This window comes from Acinonyx jubatus, chromosome B1, assembly GCF_027475565.1.
Source record: "Acinonyx jubatus isolate Ajub_Pintada_27869175 chromosome B1, VMU_Ajub_asm_v1.0, whole genome shotgun sequence".
Taxonomy (NCBI): Eukaryota; Metazoa; Chordata; class Mammalia; order Carnivora; family Felidae; genus Acinonyx; species Acinonyx jubatus.
The window spans coordinates 27794326-27815635 of NC_069382.1; the positions used below are offsets into that span (position 1 = coordinate 27794326).

Consider the following 21310-nt stretch of genomic DNA (forward strand, 5'->3'; position numbering starts at 1 on the left):
GGAGTCTCTTATGTTTTGTTCCCCTCCCTGTTTTTTTATTATTTTTGCTTCCCTTCTCTTATGTTCATCTGTTTTGTCTCTTAAAGTCCTCATATGAGTGAAGTCATATGATATTTGTCTTTCTCTGACTCATTTCACTTAGCATAATACCTTCCAGTTCCATCCACGTAGTTGTAAATGGCAAGATTTCATTCTTTTTGATTTCTGCTAACCATTCTGATTTATTTTTCCTTTTATTTTATTCCCACTTGTGCCTTAAGGTTAATTAAGGGCCCTTTAAAACCTATGGAGTTTTAAAATATGAAATAAAAATTTGTGCTCACTTCAGCAGCACATACACTAAAACTGGAATGATACAGAGAAGATTAGTATGGCCCCCTGTGCAAGGATGATATGCAAATTGGTGAAACATTCCACTTAAAAAAAAAAAAAAGAAAGAAAAATTTAACTTAATTTAACAATTAAGTGTCCACTGTGTTGCCAGTTTCATGCTATGGACATAAACACAAATGAGATAAAACTCACAATACAGGAGAATCTGACAAAACCAATATTTGTAGTAAGAAAAATGAGTATAAAGTACTATGGGAAACAAATGAATTTGTCTAATTGGGTAAATACCTAAGAAACCAATAAATCTACATTGTTGGTTATTTGCAATGTTCTTACATGTCTTGTTTCATGGTTCTAATTTCTCTGCTAACTTTAAGAGGTTGTAAATTAAGTGTTGGGCAGGGGGGCATTGCAAAAAAGGGTAAAATTTTAAAAAGCCTAGAAGAACCAAAATCAAAGAGCAATACCAGGAATTAATTTTTGATCAAACTATTACTTCAATTTGGAAGTGGCAGGATATATCCAGTCCATTCTACTTTTGCTCAAAACTGTGGTGTCTAGATGAAAGAATATGCTATCAACTATATCTGTCAGTCCTACCAATTCTCTCAAAGTGATACCAGGGGGTATGTATGTTTGAGTCAAGAGTAATTAATTTTAAAACAAAAAAGAAACAAAAAACATTCCAAAATGAGTTCTAAGTATGGGTCTTGCATCAAACTACAGTTAGGTTTTACATTAAATGCAAATTGATAAAGGAGAAAAATTCAGAAAATGAAAAAGCTATATTGTATTCACATAAGATCTAGACCTATAAATGCAAAATGTTTATAATGAGAAATTGCATATGCTTTTCTTCTTTCTTATCAAAACAACATAATGGATTATGCCTTCCCAAAAAGTACAAGTAGTACTTTTGAAAAATTAGTATCAGAAATAGTTGTATACCTGAAACTAATGTAAATACTATGTGTTAACTACACTCAAAAGTTTTTCAGAAGAAAAAAAATAGTGGCTCTAGTGGAATAGCTGGAAATAGCCAGATATAATCTTGCCAAATTAAAACATCAACTAAGTCTCTGAATGGTTGAGTCAAGGAAAAAAAAGTTATTTTTCTAAATTCTTTTTAAAAATTTTTTAATGTTTGTTTATTTTTGAAAAAGAGGACACAAGTGGGGGGAAGAGTAGAGAGAGAGGGAGACACAGATTCTGAAGCAGGCTCCAGGCTCTGAGCTGTCAGCACCTGACTCGGGGTTCAAACTCACAAGCTGTGAGATCATGACCTGAGCCGAAGTCAGATGCTCAACCGACTGAGCCACCCAGGTGCCCCCATTTTTCTGAATTCTTTAACTGCTGTTTTATATTATGCAGGAGGCACAAAGAATCTATACAATGGCTGCTCAATAAATGTGCTGATATATGCTTCTGAAAAATTTATCAGGATTAAAAATCTACATGTGTCTGAAATCTGGCTACATTAACCTCTAAAATTTATTAACCAAAATATCACACTTAGCTCTTCACCATTACACAAGGCCATGAGAAGCCAATAAAATAATGAATAAATAATCTCTGTACTTATTTTTTTAGTGGTACTTACCAAATCTCAAATGGTAGAAATTACTAATTTATATAAAACTTTATAGTAAAAATGAAAAAAAATCTCAACTTATAGGTCATAATAACGTACCTCTTAGAAGTAAATTTTTTTTCCAGATCCTCATTGTGAACCAGTTTTGTATCCCCAAACTGCCACGATGATTGTAGATCACAGCCTACATCAAGCCGGCACTGGTTAAGAGTATCATGTATGAAACTATACTCTCTAGTGTTGGTGCAACAAGGTGACAAGTAAGCTAAAGAAAAGGGCAAGTGGTTATTTGACTTTAAAATTACATCTTTGTACATCTACACAATGACATATAATATCAAAACCAGAAAAATAATATTGGTACAATCCACAGATCTTAAGATTTTATCAGTTTTACATATACTTGTATTTGTATGTATGGTTCTATGCAATTTTACCATATGTATAGATTCATGGCAACCACTATAATCAAGATTCATCACCACAAAGATCTCCCTTACTGTTTTATAAACAGAATCATACTGATAACCCTATTCTCCTTCTCTGCCTCTAAGTCTTGAAAACTACTCATCTGTTCTCCATATTCTATACCTTTGTCATTTCAAGAATGTTTTGTTAAGTAGAATTTTGTATTTGTGACCTATGGACATTGGCTTTTTTCATTCAAGATAATCCCTTTGAGATCCAACTAAGTTGTTATTTCAGTAGATAGTTTCTTTTTATTGCTAAGTATTCCATGGTATGGATGTACCATAGTCTAACCATCCACTCACTGTAAACCTAGGTGGTAGCCAATTTTTGGCTATTCCAAATAAGGCTGCTATGAACATTTGTGTATGGTTTTTGTGTGGACCTAAGTTTTCACTTCTCTGGGATTTGCCCAAAAGTGCAATTTCTGGGTTATATGATAATTGCACGTTTGGTGTTTTTAAGAAACTATCAAACCGTTTTTCAAAGAGTGGCTGAGCTATCTTAGATTTCCACTGGTTATATGACTGATTTGGTTTCTCCACATCTTTGCTAACATTTGGCATTGTTATTCTTTTAATTTTAGCTGTTTCATCAAATGAGTAGTGGTATCTTATTGTGGTTTCCATTTCCTTAATGGCTATGATGTTGAACATCTTTTTATATGCTCATTTGCTGTCTGTACATCCTCTTTAGTGAAATGTCTGTTCGTGTTTTTTTCCTTACTATTGGAATGTCTTTTTCTTACTATTGAATTTGCAAAGCACTTTACATGCTCAAGATCTGAGTTCTTCTCAGATACATGATTTACAAGTGTTGACGAGGATATGGAGAAAAAGGAACCCTTGCGCACTGTTGGTGGGAATGTTAGTTCTTCAAAAAATTAAAAACAGAAATACCATATGATTCAGTAATTCCACTACTGGGTTTTTACCCCCAAAAATGAAAACACAAATGTGAAAAGATACACGAACCCCTATGTTTAGCTCATCATTATTTACAACAGCCAAGGTATGGAAGAAGCCCAAGTGTCCAATGATAGATGAGTGGATAAAGATGTGGTATATAGGGGTGCTTGGGTGGCTCAGTCGGTTGAGTGTCTGACTTCGGCTCACGTCATGATCTCACAGCTCATGGGTTCCAGCCCCACGTCGGGCTCTGTGATGACAGCTCATAGCCTGGAGCTGCTTTAGATTCTGTGTCTCCTCTGCCCTTCCCCAGCTCACGCTCTGTCTCTCTTTCAAAAAAAAAAAAACCCTTAAAAATTTTTTTAAAAAGCTGTGGTATATATATTTACAATTTAATATTAGTCACAAAAAAGGATAAGATCTTGCCATTTGCAACAACATGGATGGACCTAGAGGATATTATGCTATATGAAATAAGTCAGAAAGAGAAAAAACAAATACCATATGATTTCACTTATATGTGGAAAATAAAAAACAAAAAGTAAAAATCAGACCCATAAATAGAAAAACTGATGGTTGCCTGAGGGAAGGGGGAGTGGAAGGAAGAGCAAAATGGGTAAAGGGGAGTAGCAGATATGGGTTTCCCATTATGGAATAAATAAGTCATGGGGAGAAAAGGTACAACATAGGGAATATAGTCAATGGTACTTAACAGTGTTGAACATTGTATGGTGACAGATAGTAGCTACACTTGTCGGGAGCACAGCATAATGTAGACTTGTTGAATCACTACGTTGTACACCTGAAACTAATGTAACATTGTGTGTCAACTATACTTAAAAAAACAAAACCCTACCTTTTCTCCCACTAAGCTTGTCTTTTCACTTACCTAACAGTCTTTTACAAAAATTTTTAATTGTGATGAAGCCAATTTATCAACTTTTCCTTTTTTTTTAAAAGTTTATTATTATTTTTTTTTTTTAGTAATCTCTCTACCCAGTGTGGGGCTCAAATTTGTATACCTTGTGCTTTTGACATCACTTCTGAGAACTGTTCTAGATTCTTCAGATTTCTTCTAGAAATTTTAGTTTCACATTTTCCATTTAAACCCATGATTCTTTTTCCACGATTTTAGTTTCAAGTAATCTCTACACCCAGTTTGGGGCTTGAACTCACAATCTTGAGATCAAGAGTCGCATGATCTACAAAATGAGCCAGCCAGGCCCCACCCATGATTCAACTGTAATTATGTTTTGTGTGAAGTAGGGAGAAGTTCATTTTCTTGCCTATGGATGCTGTCCAATTGCTCCAGCAATATCTGATGAAAAGACTACCTTTCCTCCATTGAATATACTTTCATAAAAATTAATTGAAAAAAATCAAACAAGTGTATTAATGTGGGTTTATTTCTGGAGTCTGTATTCTGTTCCACTCATGTCTATTCTTCTGCCAATGCTATGCTGTCTTGATTACTGTAGCTACAGAGTAAGCTTTTAGTATTGAGCAGAGTAATTACACTTTGTGTTTCTACTTCAAAATTGTGTAAGCTATTCTAGTTTCTTTGCCTTTTCATGCAAATTTGAGAATAAATTTATTTACAAAAAGACTTGCTGGGGTTTTGAGAGAAATGGCAATAAATCTAAATTTGTGGAGAACTGACATCTTCATTATGCTGAGTCTTCTAACCCATGAATGTAAGTACACCTCCCCAGTAACAGAGTCTCTTTGATTTCTTTCATCAGCATTTATTGTTTAAAGCAAAAAACACCATACATGTTTTTGTTAGACTTCTACATATGTATTTCATGTTTTGAGCTATTATAAATGGCATTATGTTTGATATTCATGTTAATTTTCACGTGCTCCTTGCTAATCTATAAAAATTTAACTGATTTTTTCCATTTTTTAAAAATTGAGAGATAGCTGAGTTGGTATACAATAATATATTGGTTTCAGGTATACAACATAGTGATTCAACAATTATATACTTTACAAAATGCTCACCACAATAAGTATAGTTACCATATGTCACCATCCAAAGTCACTACAATATTATTAATTATATCCCCTAGACTGTATTTCTCATTCCCATGACTTAACTTATAACTGGAAGTTTGTACTTCCTAATCCCCTTCACTTATTTTGCCCATTCCCCCAACTTCTCTCCCCTCTGGCTACCCTTAGTTTCTTTTCTGTATTTATGAATCTATTTCTGCTTTTTTCTTGTTCACTTGTTCCGTTTTTTAGATTCCACATGTTAAGTGAAATCATATGGTATTTGTGTTTTTCTAAGTTATTTCACACAGTATAATACCCTCTAGGTCCATCCATGTTGTCACAAATGGCAAGATTTTATTCTTTTTTATGGCTAATATTCCTGTGTGTATGTGTGTGTGTGCACATATACTCCATCTTCTTTATCCATTCAACCATCTATGGACACTTAGTTGCTTCTATGATTTTTCTATTTTAATCATGCATCCAGTGACCTTGCTGGACTTACTAGTTGGGACTTTTTTTTTTTTTTTTTGTAAATTCCTTGAGTTTCCCTACGTTATCTTCAAACAGAAAAGTTTTATTTCTTTTCTTTTTTTTTATTTCTTCTTTTCCTGTTTTTAAATCAATTTCATTCACTTTTTGCACTGGCTACAATTTCCAGCACTATGTTCATAAGAATGGTAAATGAGAATGTTCTTGCCTTCTTCTCTTACAGAGAAAACTTCAGTTGTTCATCATTAAGTGTGATGTTAGCTACAGTCATTTTTAATATACTCCTTATCAAGTTGAGGAAATTGCCCTGTTCTTAGTCTGCTGGGTCTTTGTCATGAGTGTTGAAACTTGTCAAATGCTTTCTTTGCATTAATTAATATGATTATGCAATTGTTCTCTATCCTGCAAATATAGATTCACTTTCAAATACAAAACCAGGCTTGCATCCCTCAAATAAATTTTCTTTGGTACTCTGGTCTAATTCATTTTATATACTGTGCTGTTGAATTCACTTATATTTTGTATAAGATTTCTGCACCAATATTCATGATGGATATTGGCATGTGTTGTTCTTTTTTTGTATTGCATTTGTCTGCTTGTAATATCATAAAATTATTTTCTATTTTCTGGAAGAGGTTCTGTGGAATTTGTATTAACTCTTTTTTAAATGTATAGCATTCTGGGGCATCTGCGTGGCTCAGTCGGTTGAGTGTCCTACTTCGGCTCAGGTCATGATCTCATGGTTCATGAGTTTGAGCCCTGCGTTGTGCCCACTGCTGCCAGTGCAGAGCTCACTTCATATCCTCTGTCCCCCTCTCTCTCTGCTCCTCCCCAACTTGTGTTCACTCTCTCTCAAAAATAAAATAATTAAATTAATAATTAAATTAATAGTTAATTAATTAAATGTTTAGAATTCTCCAGTGAAACCATCTGGGTCTGGAGATTTCTTTTCCAACAATGTTTTGTTACTTTGTAGTTTCTGACAAATGGGTCTATTTCATCTATGTTTATGTAAGTAGATCTGTTCATAGTATTCCCTTATTAACCATTAATGCTGTGGGTCAGAAATGATATCCCATTTCATTCCTGATAGTGGTAATTTGTAATATTTGTCCCTTCTGTCAGTCTCGCTAAAGGTTTGTCAAGTTTTTTATTTTTTCAATCAACCAACTTATTTTTCATTGATTTTCCTTCTTTGCTTGTTTTGGGCTTGTTATTCCGTTCTTATTTTCTTAAGGTGGAAGCTGAGGTTAGTTATGAAATCATTCCTATTTTTAAAAAATGTAATTCCAGAACAGTTAACATACAGTGTTAACATATAGTTTCAGGTGTACAATATAGTGATTCAACAATTCTATACGTTACTCAGTGCTCATCAAGATAAATGTACTCTTAATTCCCCTTCACCTATTTCACCCATCTCTCTACCCACTTCCCCTCTGGTAACCATCAGTTCTCTATAGTTAAGAGTCTGGTTTTGGCTTGTCTCTCTCTCTCTTTTTTTAATAATTTTTTCAGTGTTTGTTTATTTTTTGAGAGAGACAGAGAATGAGCAGAGAAGGAGCAGAGAGGAAACAGAGAATCTGAAGCAGGCTCCAGGCTCTGAGCTGTCTGCACAGAGCCAGACAGGAGGCTCAAACTCCTAAATGGAGATTCATGACCTGAGCCAAAGTTGGACACTTACCCAATTGAGCCACCCAGGTGCCCCACTGGCTTGTCTCTTTTTAATTTTGTTCATTTATTTTCTTCAATTTCACATATGAGTGAAATCACATGGTATTTGTCTTTCTCTGACTGACTTCTATTGCTTAGCATTATACTCTCTAGATCCATCCATGTTGTTGCAAATGTCGATTTCATTCTTTTTTATGGCTGAATAGTATTCCACTGTGTGTGCGTGTGTGTGTGTGTGTGTGAGAGAGAGAGAGAGAGAGAGAGAGAGAGAGAGAGAGAGAGAGAGAGAGTATTCCACGTCTTCTTTATCCATTCATCTATCAATGGACATTTGGGCTGCTTCCATAATTTAGCTATTGTGAGTTATACTTCAATAAACATACAGGTTTTTGAATTAGTGTTTTTGTATTCTTTGGATAAATACCCAGTTGTGGAATTACTAGATCATATGAAATCCTTTCTTTTTTCTAATGTTAAGTATTCAGTGCTATAAATTTGTTAGCAATGCTTTAGCTGTGTCCCTAAAATTCTGCTATGTTGCATTTTCATTTTGATTCAATGCATTTTATTTCTCTTGAAATCTCATGAATATTTAGAAATGTGTTATTTTCCATGTGTCTTGAGACCTATTACTTTCTATGAATTTCTACTTTGCATATGGTCCAAGAACATATTCTGTATGACTTCAATTCTTTAAATATGGGGAGATGTGTTTCAGGGCCCAACATATTGTCTATCTTGATTAGTGTCAAATGAGTGTTTGAAAAGAATATCTACTCTGCTGTTGTTGGGTGAAGTCATGTATAAATGTCAATTAGATTCTGTTGTTTGATGGTGTCAAGTTCTTCTGTATCTTTGCTGATTTTCTGCCTTAATAGTTCAGTTCTACCAATTGTTGACACAGGTATACTAAAGTCTCCAGCTATAAATCTGAATTTGTCCATTTCTTCTTTAATTTCTAACAATTTTGATTCATGCATACTGAAGCTCTGTTGTTTGATGTATACACATTAAGGTTTGCTATGTCTTATGGGTAGATTGACCCTTTCTCTCATCATTATGCAACATCCCTCTTTGTTCCTGGTAATTTTCTTTTCTCAGAATTCTGCCTTATCTGAGATGAATAAAGCTAGTCTTGCTTTATTTTGGCTGTTTCCATGGCCTTTCTGCCTATGTTACTTTAAAAAATGTGTATCACTATATCTGCAGTGGATTTATCAACATTATATACTTCAGTCATCTTAAAAAATATATTGTATTAAAAAAAAGAAAAAATATATTGTATCATTCAGGGCCCTTGTTTCTTTCTTCTCAACTGCACATGGAACATTCTCCAAGATAGATCACATACTGGGTCACAAAACAGCCCTTCATAAGTATACAAGAATTGAGATCATACCATGCACATTTTCAGACCACAATGCTATGAAGCTTGAAAGCAACCACAAGAAAAAAGTCTGGAAAACCTCCAAAAGCATGGAGGTTAAAGAACACCCTACTAAAGAATGAATGGGTCAACCAGGCAATTAGAGAAGAAATTAAAAAATATATGGAAACAAATGAAAATGAAAATACAACAATTCAAATGCTTTGGGATGCAGCGAAGGAGGTCCTGAGAGGAAAATACATTACAATCCAGGCCTATCTCAAGAAACAAGAAAAATCCCAAGTACAAAATCTAATAGCACACCTAAAGGAAATAGAAGCAGAACAGCAAAGACACCCCAAACCCAGCAGAAGAAGAGAAATAATAAAGATCAGAGCATAAATAAACAACATAGAATATAAAAAAACTGTAGAGCAGATCAACGAAACCAAGAGTTGGTTTTTTTGAAAAAATAAACAAAATTGATAAACCTCTAGCCTGGCTTCTCAAAAAGAAAAGGGAGATGGCCCAAATAGATAAAATCATAAATGAAAATGGAATTATTATGACCAATCCCTCAGAAATACAAGCAATTATCAGGGAATACTATAAAAAATTACATGCCAACAAACTAGACAACCTGGAAGAAATGGACAAATTCCTAAGCACCCACACACTTCCAAAACTCAAACAGGAAGAAATAGAAAACTTGAACAGACCCATAACCAGTGAAGAAATTGAATCAGTTATCAAAAATCTCCCAACAAATAAGAGTCCAGGACCAGATGGTTTCCCTGGGGAATTCTACCAGACATTTAAAGCAGAGATAATACCTATCCTTCTCAAGCTGTTCCAGAAAATAGAAAGGGAAGAAAAACTTCCAGACTCATTCTCTGAAGCCAGCATTACTTTGATTCCTAAACCAGACAGAGACCCAGCAAAAAAAGAGAACTACAGGCCAATATCCCTGATGAATATGGATGCAAAAATTCTCAATAAGATAGTAGAAAATCAAATTCAACAGCATATAAAAAGAATTATTCACCATGATCAAATGGGATTCATTCCTGGGCTGCAAGGCTGGTTCAATATTCGCAAATCAATCAATGTGATACATCACATTAATAAAAGAAAAGAAAAGAACCATATGATCTTGTCAATTGATGCAGAAAAAGCATTTGACAAAATTCAGCATCCTTTCTTAATAAAAACCCTCGAGAAAGTCGGGATAGAAGGAACATACTTGAACATCATAAAAGCCATTTATGAAAAGCCCACAGCTAATATCATTCTCAATGGAGAAAAACTGAGAGCTTTCCCCCTGAGATCAGGAACACGAAGGGATGTCCACTCTCACCGCTGTTGTTTAACATAGTGTTGGAAGTGCTAGCATCAGCAATCAGATAACAAAAGGAAATCAAAGGCATCAAAATTGGCAAAGATGAAGTTAAGCTTTCACTTTTTGCAGATGACATGATATTATAGATGGAAAACCCGACAGACTCCACCAAAAGTCTACTAGAACTGATGTATGAATTCAGCAAAGTCGCAGGATACAAAATCAATGTACAGAAATCAGTTGCATTCTTATACACTAATAACGAAGCAACAAAAAGACAAATAAAGAAACTGATCCCATTCACAATTGCACCAAGAATCATAAAATACCTAGGAATAAACCTAACCAAAGATGTAAAAGATCTGTATGCTGAAAACTATAGAAAGCTAAGGAAGGAAATTGAAGAAGATATAAAGAAATGGAAAAACATTCCACGCTCATGGATTGGAAGAATAAATATTGTTAAAATGTCAATACTACCCAAAGCTATCTACACATTCAATGCAATCCCAATCAAAATTGCACCAGCATTCTTCTTGAAGCTAGAACAAGCAATCCTAAAATTTGTATGGAACCACAAAAGGCCCTGAATAGCCAAAGTAATTTTGAAGAAGAAGACCAAAGCAGGAGGCATCACAATCCCAGACATTAGCCTCTACTAAAAAGCTGTCATCATCAAGACAGCATGGTATTGGCACAAAAACAGACACATAGACCAATGGAATAGAATAGAGACTCCAGAATTGGACCCACAAAAGTATGGGCAACCTAATCTTTGACAAAGCAGGAAAGACTATCCAATGGAAAAAAGACAGTCTCTTTAACAAATGGTGCTGGGAGAACTGGACAGCAACATGCAGAAGAATGAAACTAGACCATTTTCTTGTACCATTCACAAAAATAAACTCAAAATGGATAAAGGACCTGAATGTGAGACAGGAAACCATAAAAACCCTAGAAGAAAAAGCAGGAAAAAAACCTCCCTGACCTCAGCCGCACCAATTTCGTAGCTGACACATCTCCAAAGGCAAGGGAATTAAAAGCAAAAACGAACTATTGGGACCTCATGAAGATAATAAGCTTCTGCACTACAAAGGAAACAATCAACAAAACTAAAAGGCAACCAATGGAATGGGAAGAGATACTTCCAAATGACATATCGGACAAAGGGCTAGTATCCAAAATCTATAAAGAACTCACCAAACTCCACACCCGAAAAACACATAATCCAGTGAAGAAATGGGCAGAAAACACGAATAGACACTTCTCTAGAGAAGACATCCAGATGGCCAACAGGCACATGAAAAGATGCTCAATGTCGCTCCTCATCAGGGAAATACAAATCAAAACCATACTCAGATACCACCTCACACCAGTCAGAGTGGCCAAAATGAACAAATCAGGAGACTATAGATGCTGGAGAGGATGTGGAGAAACAGGACCCTCTTGCACTGTTGGTGGGAATGCAAACTGGTGCAGCCATTCTGGAAAACAGTGTGGAGCTTGCTCAAAAAATTAAAAATAGATCTACCCTATGACCCAGCAATAGCACTGCTAGGCATTTACCCAAGGGATACAGGAATGCTGATGCATAGGGGCACCTGTACCCCAATGTTTACAGCAGCACTTTTAACAAGAGCCAAATTATGGGAAGAGCCTAAATGTCCATCAACTGATGAATGGATAAACAAATTGTGGTTTATATACACAATGGAATACTACGTGGCAATGAGAAAGAATGAAATATGGCCTTTTGTAGCAACGTGGATGGAACTGGAGAATGTTATGCTAAGTGAAATAAGTCACACAGAGAAAGACAGATACCATATGTTTTCACTCTTATGTGGATCCTGAGAAACTTAACAGAAGACCATGGGGGAGGAGAACTCCCCCATTGACTCTAAAAAAGAGAGGGAGGGAGCCAAACCATAGGAGACTCTTGAAAACTGAGAACAATCTGAGGGTTGATTGATGGGGGGTAGAAGGGAGGGTAGGGTGGGTGATGGGTATTGAGGAGGGCACCTGTTGGGATGAGCACTGGGTGTTGTATGGAAACCAATGTGACGATAAACTTCATATTAAAAAAAATAAATAAAAATATATTGTGTCAACCCGTTTTTTTAATTGGTATATATAACTTACACTTAATATAACTGGTATGTTAGGGCTTAAGCCTGCCATTTATCTGTTTTTTCCTCCACCGTTCAATTCTTGATTTCATTTTCCTGACTTCCTATGGGTTACTCAAACATTTAAAAAAATCCATTTTGATCTATTTTTATAAAAATCTTTTAATTCTGATGTAACTGTAGATTCACATGTAGTTGTAATATATAATACAGAGAGCACCTATATTCCCATTCACCCAGTTCCTTCCAATGGTAACATCTCACTTTATAATTATTTCCTCTATATACACTGAGAATCACATCAGAGAATGTTACAACTTTTTTTCCAACTGTCAAACATAATTATAAAACTCAAGAGAAGGATGGCTCATTATATTTCCCTGTATTTTGAATCTTTCCTTAATTCCTAATGTTCCCAGCTTCCTTCTTCTGTTGCTTTGTTTAGAGAACTTTGCTCAGCCATTCTTTCAGCCATGTGTTGATGAAAAAATTTTAATTTACTTCATCTGAAAATGTCTACTTCATTTCTATTCCTGAAGGATATTTTTGCCAGGGACAGAACTATGGGTTGACAGTTCTTCTCCTTCTATACTTAAGTGTTATGCCACCTCCTCTAGGCTCCATGGTTTCTAATGAGAAATCTTCTGTCATTCAAAAAAATTTTCCCCTATAGGGGCACCTGGCTGGCTCAGTTGGTTGAAGCACATGACTCTTACTCTTGGGAGTCATGAGCTCAAGCCCCCTGTTGGGCATAGAGTTTACTTAAAAACTTTTTTTTCCCTTATAGATATGTGGTTGCTCTAGTTGCTTTCAAGATTTTTCTGCCCTTAGTCTTCAGAAGTTTGATTATACTATCCTATAGCATGGACTTTTTGGGTTTATGGAACCTTCAGCCTTTTGACTATGAAGGTTTATGCCCTTTGCCAAATTTGGGCAATTTTTTAGCCAATATTCCTTCAAGTACTTTTCTACACTCTTTCTCTTCTTCTTTGGGGACACTGAGGACAAAGGTGTTAAATCTTATATTATTGTTCCATACATTCCTGAAGCTCTGGTGTTTTTTTCTGTGTGTGCATGTGTACGTTCTCCCGTGTCATTCAGGCTGAGTAATTTCTATTGCTTTTATCTTCAAATTCACTGACTATTATTTCCAATGTCTTCTTCTCAACTCTTCTCTGGATCCATCCTTTGAGTTTTTATTTTGATTATTGTATTTTTCAGTTCCAAAATTTCTACTTGGTTCTTTATTACATTTTGCATTTTTTTGCTGAGATTTTCTATTTTTTCATTTGTTTCAAGAGTGTTCATAGTTGCTTACTGAAACACCATTATAATGGCTGCCTTAAGAGCCTTGTCAGATTAATTCCAACATCTGTTTCATCAGAGTATTGGCATCTATGGATTACTTTGTCTCATTCAAGTTGATATTTTTCCTGGTTGGTAGAAAATGAGTGATTTCAAAAAATTTTATTTTGGTCATTTTGGATATTGTTAAGATATTCTGGATCATATTTAATCTTGGGTTTTACCAAGCCTCTACTGAAATTGAGCCAACAGGGGAAACTGCCAGTAAGAAAAGGGAGGGACTGATTTCTTTACCACCAGATTGGACTGAAGTCCTGGCTCCCTACAGAGTCTCCAACAACACTGTGTGTGGCGGGGGGGGGGGGGGGGGGGGGGGGGGGGGGGGGGCCTTGTTACCATGAGAAAGGGGTAGAAATCACTGCTCCTGACTCAGCCTTCAATGACAATGTGGGAAAGGGACAGGTGTTTTGTAACTGACAGGTGTGATAGCAGTCCAGGCTCCATACTTGGTCTTCATAGACTCTATTCCAAGTGAGAAGGGGTGGCTCATCACCACAGGGCAGGGATGGAAAACCACTGACACTGCAGGGGAGGGGATGCCAGGGAGGGGAACCTGTTACTGCCATGAAGGGGAGAGGAGTGGATAGAAGTCTAAGCCCTCCACTTAGCTTTTGCTAACAAAGGTGTACCGGCTATATTTTTCCCCCTAGTTTTTTGTAGGAGTAAGGGATATACTGTCAAATAAGTTTCTATTTTTCTAGGATGTGCCCTTCCTAGTCCTTTTCAAGGGAGAAGACACTTTTCTTGGGGCTTTCTGTGTCTATTCCAGCTGGTATTCCTGGACTGTTGGCATATGATCTGAGACATGGAGGAAACAAAAACATAAAATCCAGAGAACTTACTGCAGTGACATTCCTTGAGTCCCAGGGTTTTTAAGTGGTCCATCTTCTCTACACCTTCCAAAGTCTTCTACTATTTGTTTTGTGTATAATGTCCAGCAATTTTAAGTGTACTTAATGAAAGGGATAGAAGACATGTCTGTTTCATTGTGTGTGAACCAAAGGTACATGTGTGTTTAAGGAATTAAAGGCATGACTTCATCTAATTTTATATAGTCAAAACAGAAGATGAACACAAACTAAGAATCAGAAAAATGCAGTAATAGTTATGAAATAACCCCGCCTTCCTTGGAAATAGTAAATATTACCTTTCCCAGCTGCCCTCCTGATCTTGGGAATAGTGAATTTCTTCAAAGGATTGACTTCTACACCAGCAAGTAATAAAGGCTCACTGGTTGAGTTCATTTTCCATAGTGTCTTGTGTTTAGCAATATCTTTCATTTCCATTTTGTTGGTGGCCTAAAATCAACCCGAAATTATTAAACAAAAGGTCAATTAATAAGAGGCAATGGCAGTAAAACTTTAAAATTTCTTACATGGAATTGAACACACTGTCTTGGTCACACTCACAACAGGTTCCAATCACAATTTGTCAGGTCACCCAAAATAAAAAATTAACAGCTTTAGCTTTTACATAATGTTTTAAATATTTATTTTGTAGCTTCTAATAAACCTTTTCTCTGTAATTTATAAAACTGTAATGGGGTAACTAAAAGTGTGTGTTCCTGAAAAGTTTAATAACTTCCAAACAATTTTAAAAAAATGTTTATTTAATTTTGATGGGGTAGGGACAGAGAGAGAAGGAGACAGAGGATCTGAAGCAGGCTCTATGCTGACGGCAGTGAGCCCAATGTGGAGCTCAAACTCACGGACTGTGAGTCATTACCTGAGCTGACACCAGTCACCTCTGAACAACAATTTTTTATTAACATTTGGTAAAATTCTTGCCAAATACTATGTTTTTAAAAAGCATTTTGTCTATACACTTCTGTGAACAGAATGAATTCTCTAAATCAGAATCTCTGCCTGTGGGAAAAACCTAAAGTTGTAAATCAACTACTACAGGACTATCCCTACAGTGGATTGCCTAAACAGTCAATCATTGGCTAATGTTCCATAGTATCACTCTATAAATGGATTAAGACCTCATATATTGTCATACTATAACAGATTTCTTTTCCTCCCTTCTTTCTCTCTCCAACCTTCCCTCCCCTCCCACCCAACACATACAGTTAATTCTTAACCTTTCAAGTAGAACTCATACTAGGTATTGAAGGAAAGTTATGGAGTCTACACACAGAAATATATGTAGACATGGATTTTTTCATACCATTTCATAATATGGTTCATGGACCTCCTGATAGCTATTAACTGCTTAGTTCCAACTTAGCTCATAATCTACATTAAGAGCTGCCAAAATTCTACAGAAGGATCATAAAGGATAAAATTCTACAGAAGGTTCACAAAAGATTTTCCCTTCAATCCCCACTCCACCCTTTATGGGAGATAATCTTACAATCTCCCAAACATGGATCAGAATAGGGAATCTGAATAGACAGAAATCTCTAGAAACAGAGTATCAGCCTTTCTCTCATCTAGCTTCACTGATAGACACCAGTGGTGTTGTCACCTAACAAGAACACCCACAAGATACACTATCTTGAGTCAGGGCACCTGGCTAACTCAGTTGGTAGAGCACGTGACTCTTTATCTTGGCATTGTGAGTTTGAGCCCTGTGTTGGGTGCAGAGATTATGTAAAAATAAAATCTTTAACAGCAACAACAAAAGAAATACTGCTGCCAATATATACCAGCCTGAGAGATAGTTGTCAAGATAGCCATGTTCATCCGGTAAGGGGGAAAAGGAAGAATAATTTATTTAATGACTTAAATTACAAGAAAACTTTTCAATTAATCGTGATCTATACCTACTGTACACAAAGGGATACTACCATCACTTGAATATACTTGAAGGGCCAAGTGCTGCAACAATCCTCAATACTGCCTTTAACTATAGTTAAATTGTATTTTCAGGAAAGGTGGATACTATTTTAGCTGTATGGTTTCTTATACAATGTTCCTCTAGTACAATTTACTAATAAAATGGGCCTCTGAAATTCACTGGTTTTGTTCCTTAGTGCTTAGGATAACACTAAGTCACAAATTAGCTAAGTTAAAAACTGTAGTGAAAAATGAATATTCAGGGCACAATGGTATTCGATGTTCTTTAAAAAAAATTTTTTTTAATGTTTGTTTATTTTTGAGAGACAGAGAAGAGTATGAGCAGGGGAGGAGCAGAGAGAGACGGAGACAAAGAATGTGAAGCACGCTCCAGGCTCTGAGCCGTCAGCACAGAGCCTGATGTGGGGCTCAAACCCACAAGCTGTGAGATCATGACCTGAGCATCTGAAGTTGGACGCTTAACCGACTAAGCCACCCAGGCGCCCTTCAATGTTCTTTATTAAGTTGCACGCAGGAATTTTTCAAGTAGGAATAATACTTGAAAAACTTCAGCCTAAACAACTTAGCCATATTAAAGTGATAACAAATCCATATAAATCTTTATATTCATATTCACAGTCCCATAAACATATCCTGTTCTGTAGTATATAACAGGATATGTTTTTACATATGTATGCAAATGGTTGAGTGTCTGACTCTTGATTTTCACTCAGGTCATAATCTCGTGGTTTGTTAGATCAAGAACCACATCGGGTTCTATGCTGACAGTGTGAATCCTGCTTGGGATTCTCTCTCTGCCTCTCTCCCACTCATGCTCTCTCTCTCAAAAGTAAATAAATAAACACTTAAAAAATAAGTATGTATATTATGATCAATGTTAAGCTAACACACTTAAAGATTATACAAAATAATACATTCTAGGAAAAAATTATTAAAACTGATTTAAGAAGGAATTACAAGAATTTATCATCTTAGTACTGTCAAGAAGAAATTAAATTAGAAGTTACAAACTGATTCTAAAAGTAAAAATGATATTATGGGGCTCCTGGATGGTTCAGGTGGTTAAGCATACAACTCCTGATTTCAGTTCAGGTGATGATCTCACAACTGTGAGATCGAGCCCCATGTTGGGTTCAGCACGGAATGTGGAGCTTGCTTGGGATTCTCTCTCTGCCCCTCCCCTGCTCGTGCTCTCTCTCTCTCTCAAATAAACTTAAAAAATAAAAAAATTAAAGTAAAAATGATATTAATATATCACAAACCATCTGAGTTCACCCCAGAAATGCAAGGGAGATTTATCAATAGGAAATATGTACATCTCATTTACTACATAAACCTTTTAAAAGTATTTTGCCTATACACTAAAAAAGAAAAATCAAGTGATTCTCTCAATAGACTATGATTATCTCATAGACTTATGATTTTTTTTTTTAAAAAACATCTTAGGAAAGAGGAAGCAACAGAGAAATTGGTAACGAACACCAAAAATTTATAACAAATTGCTAAATATCAGGAGCACTACCTTTTCAATTAAGAATAAAATAAGAATGCCTTTGTTTCCTTTATCTCTGCTTCCCTGTAACAGTGGGCTGGCAGTGCTCACAAGGGCAAATGTCAAGAAATAAAAGGTATAAAGGCAAGTTAAAGGGAAAAAAGAAAAGGGCTTGGGAATTTCTGGGAGTAAAAGAGTGTTTCAGCTTGTAAGAGAAAACTTAGATGAAGTTTTAGATGAAGAATGAATTTTACTTAGAAAGGCAAAAAAATCATAATGTTTCAAATTTTGGTTCTACCATTAATTAACAATGTTATATTAGGCAAAATGCCTAACTTCTCTAAGGCTGATAATATCAATAATATTTCACAAGGTTGTAGCACCTGTATGCTATAATGGACACAATTAACTATTTGTATATTCTTAAAGTCTATCCTATGGAACCAAGTTACACTATTTGTCAAGAAACACAGGACTGCAAAGATAACCAGCTTAGAAGTCAAGTGATGTTGGTTCTAATACTAGCTCTTAATAGCTCTCTAATACTAGCAACTACTCAACTAACCTCCAACAATTCACTAACTTCTGCAGTGTGTTACTCTGTGTGCATTATGAATTGTATTACATTTTTCAGGGACAAGTAATGGCCAAAGAATAGATACCTTTTATGTCAAATAGTCAGGCTAAATATTTGATCCTCTTGAAGTCCATTTTAGAAGAATATTTGTATTGGGTTTCCGAAGACCATCATCAAACATTAAGGACTTGCATGTTTGGGAGATTAGAGATTACTAAATAAACCTGCAAAATCTTTAACCTGATTGTCAAAGGGTCTTAATAACAGAACCTGTTTCAAGTGAAAAACTTAGCCTTAGAGTTTCTTTAATGAGACTCAACTGCTATCAGTTGAGTCCTTTATACAAGGTAACTCAGGATGACTGCAGATACACAAAAGCATTAATGAGAAAGTTTTTTTTAGTTCTCTTTCAAACTTTTGTATGAATCAGCTTGTTATTAATTTATCTTTAAAATCTCTAAAACTTTGCTGATCTTTAACAACAACAAAAGCAATGCCTCAGTTTCAGGATTTTCTGGCAAATAATACTGTTCTAACTTATTTTTACACTTACCTTCTATTTGTGCCAAATAATACTGACTTCCTATTCATTTTCCATCCCAAAATATACTTAAGTAAAAAATAAGTCTACTTTAGAATATTACAGAAGTTACTGTAATGATGATATGCAGATATGGCAAAGATCATTCATTCCTCTTCTAGTAATCTCAAGAAAGAGTTCCTGATGAATAAAGAATACTCTCAGAACTTAAGTCACAAAAGTAATTTGAGTTCTTCTGCAGAGTTCTAAATGGTTCAGACTAAGAATTATTTGATAAGCAAATGGTTAAATCAGATCACACATATGATAAACTGCATACACACTTAGTGAAATTAAGCCAAGAATCCCTTAGTTAAGACTATACAATGGAGAAATAAAATACATTTTTGTCGTATCTTTCATTTTACAGATCAGGGATTGGCAAATGCTGGCCCACTATTAGTTTTCATAGGGACTGAAATTTAAATGACTGGAAAAAAGTCAGGAATAGTATTTGTCGCTTAAAAAATTATCTGCAACTCAAATTTAAGGGTCCATGGTAAGTAAATTTTACTGGGACACAGCCACACCAATTTATCTATTGTCTATGGCTGCTTTACTATTAGAAAAGCATAGGTGAGTAAATGTGACAGACACTCTGGGGCCCACAGACTAAAATATTTACTACCTAGCCCTTTACAGAAAGAGTTTGCCAACCCCTGTCAGAGATGAAGCAACACAACTAATTGGGACAATAAAAACTAGGTCTTATGATTTCCATTTCAGGGCTCTTTCTCCCATACTCCCATTGTCTCAATTATCTCTCTACTGTATTAAGAATTTCAAAGTGAGTGAATCCCTACTCACTTTGCTTCTCTGCATCTTGCCCAACAGCATTTAAACAGGCTCAAACCTGATCATTTCAACACCAAAATAGGATTCTACCAGGGTTATACATGTCTTTATCTAGATCACCTTACTTCCTCCTCAATCTACTTTGATTTCCAACTCCACCTCAACAGCAATCTTCAGTTACCTTTTTCACATCAGTCTCTCACTCACGTAAGCACACTTCTGGCTCATAACTTACTTGGCCTGTTTACATTTGATACTCTTGACCAATCTGCCCCACTCTTCCCTGATTGCTGTGACTTCATAATCCTGATTTCAGGTGGTCCTTTCTCAGTCTCTTAATAATTCAACACTAAAACATTATTGTTTTAATGTTTACTTCTATAAGGGAAATAAGAGAATATTCTCTTTGAAGATTTTTTTAGTAGTATTTATCAAACTTATTTTAGCCAACAACAAAAACAAAATCTTGTGGTTTTAATTTGCATTTCTTTCATTACTAGTGAGGTTGTCATTTTTTTCCTGTCACTTGTTCCTCCTATCTTTTTCTCCATTTTTTCTTTTTTACAAATAAGATGGTTTTTAATGATTTGAAAGGATTGTATACACAGAGATATTAGTTTTTGTCTGTCATAATAAAGGTTGCAATATTTTTGTCTTAATTTCATTTATGGCATTTGTATCCCTTAGCAAAATTTTAATTTTTGTGTAGTTTAATTTCTCAACCTTTTATTATACTGGATTCTTATCTTAACACCAGCAGTGTAGGAGAGTTCCAGTTGTTCCATATTCTCAACTCACATAACACTGGCCCAGACTTTAATTCCTGCCGATACAATATCTGCAAATGCTATCTCACTGTGGTTAGTTTGCATTTGTCTGATTTTTCATAAGACTGTGTATATTTATTGGTCATTTGTGTTTTCAAACCCGTGAAATGCCTGTTCATGTTTTTTACCCACTTTTTTATGAGGCTATTTATTCTACTCTATGTATTTGCCAAAAAAAAGTCTTTTTTTTTTTAATTTTTCTTAACGTTTATTTATTTTTGAGACAGAGAGAGACAGAGCATGAATGTGGGGAGGGTCAGAGAGAGAGGGAGACAGAATCTGAAACAGGCTCCAGGCTCTGAGCTGTCAGCACAGAGCCCGATGCGGGGCTCGAACTCATGGACCGTGAGATCATGACCTGAGCCGAAGTCGGCCGCTTAACTGACTGAGCCACCCAGGTGCCCCCCCAAAAAAATCTTTTTGAGATATGAGCACTTCATCAATCATATTTGTTGCAAATAATTTCCCCTCACTTTTTAAACTTATCTTTTCACTTTTTTGAAAAATATTTAATGTGGTTGAATTTATACACTTTTTCCTTATATTTTGTTTTTGCTTTTGATAAACTTTAATAA

General features: G+C 35.5%; 1 protein-coding gene and 1 non-coding gene across 7 annotated transcripts in view; one reads left to right on the top strand and one right to left on the bottom strand.

Annotated features, from left to right (window-relative positions):
* TEX15 (testis expressed 15, meiosis and synapsis associated) overlaps positions 1–21310 on the bottom strand; it is a 99680-nt gene that overhangs the window by 49285 nt on the left and 29085 nt on the right. For all 6 annotated transcript variants that reach the window (XM_027077324.2, XM_027077323.2, XM_053216382.1 and 3 more), the window contains exons 3-4: positions 14811–14961; positions 2024–2189 (exon numbers count right to left, since the gene is read on the bottom strand). In XM_027077324.2, the coding sequence (XP_026933125.2) occupies positions 2024–2189; positions 14811–14949 (305 nt within the window). In that variant the 5' untranslated portion in view covers positions 14950–14961. The remainder of the gene's footprint in view (positions 1–2023; positions 2190–14810; positions 14962–21310) is intronic.
* On the top strand, positions 316–423 carry LOC113604729 (U6 spliceosomal RNA). Its single transcript, XR_003426751.1, has one exon. It is a non-coding gene; the product is annotated as a U6 spliceosomal RNA (small nuclear RNA).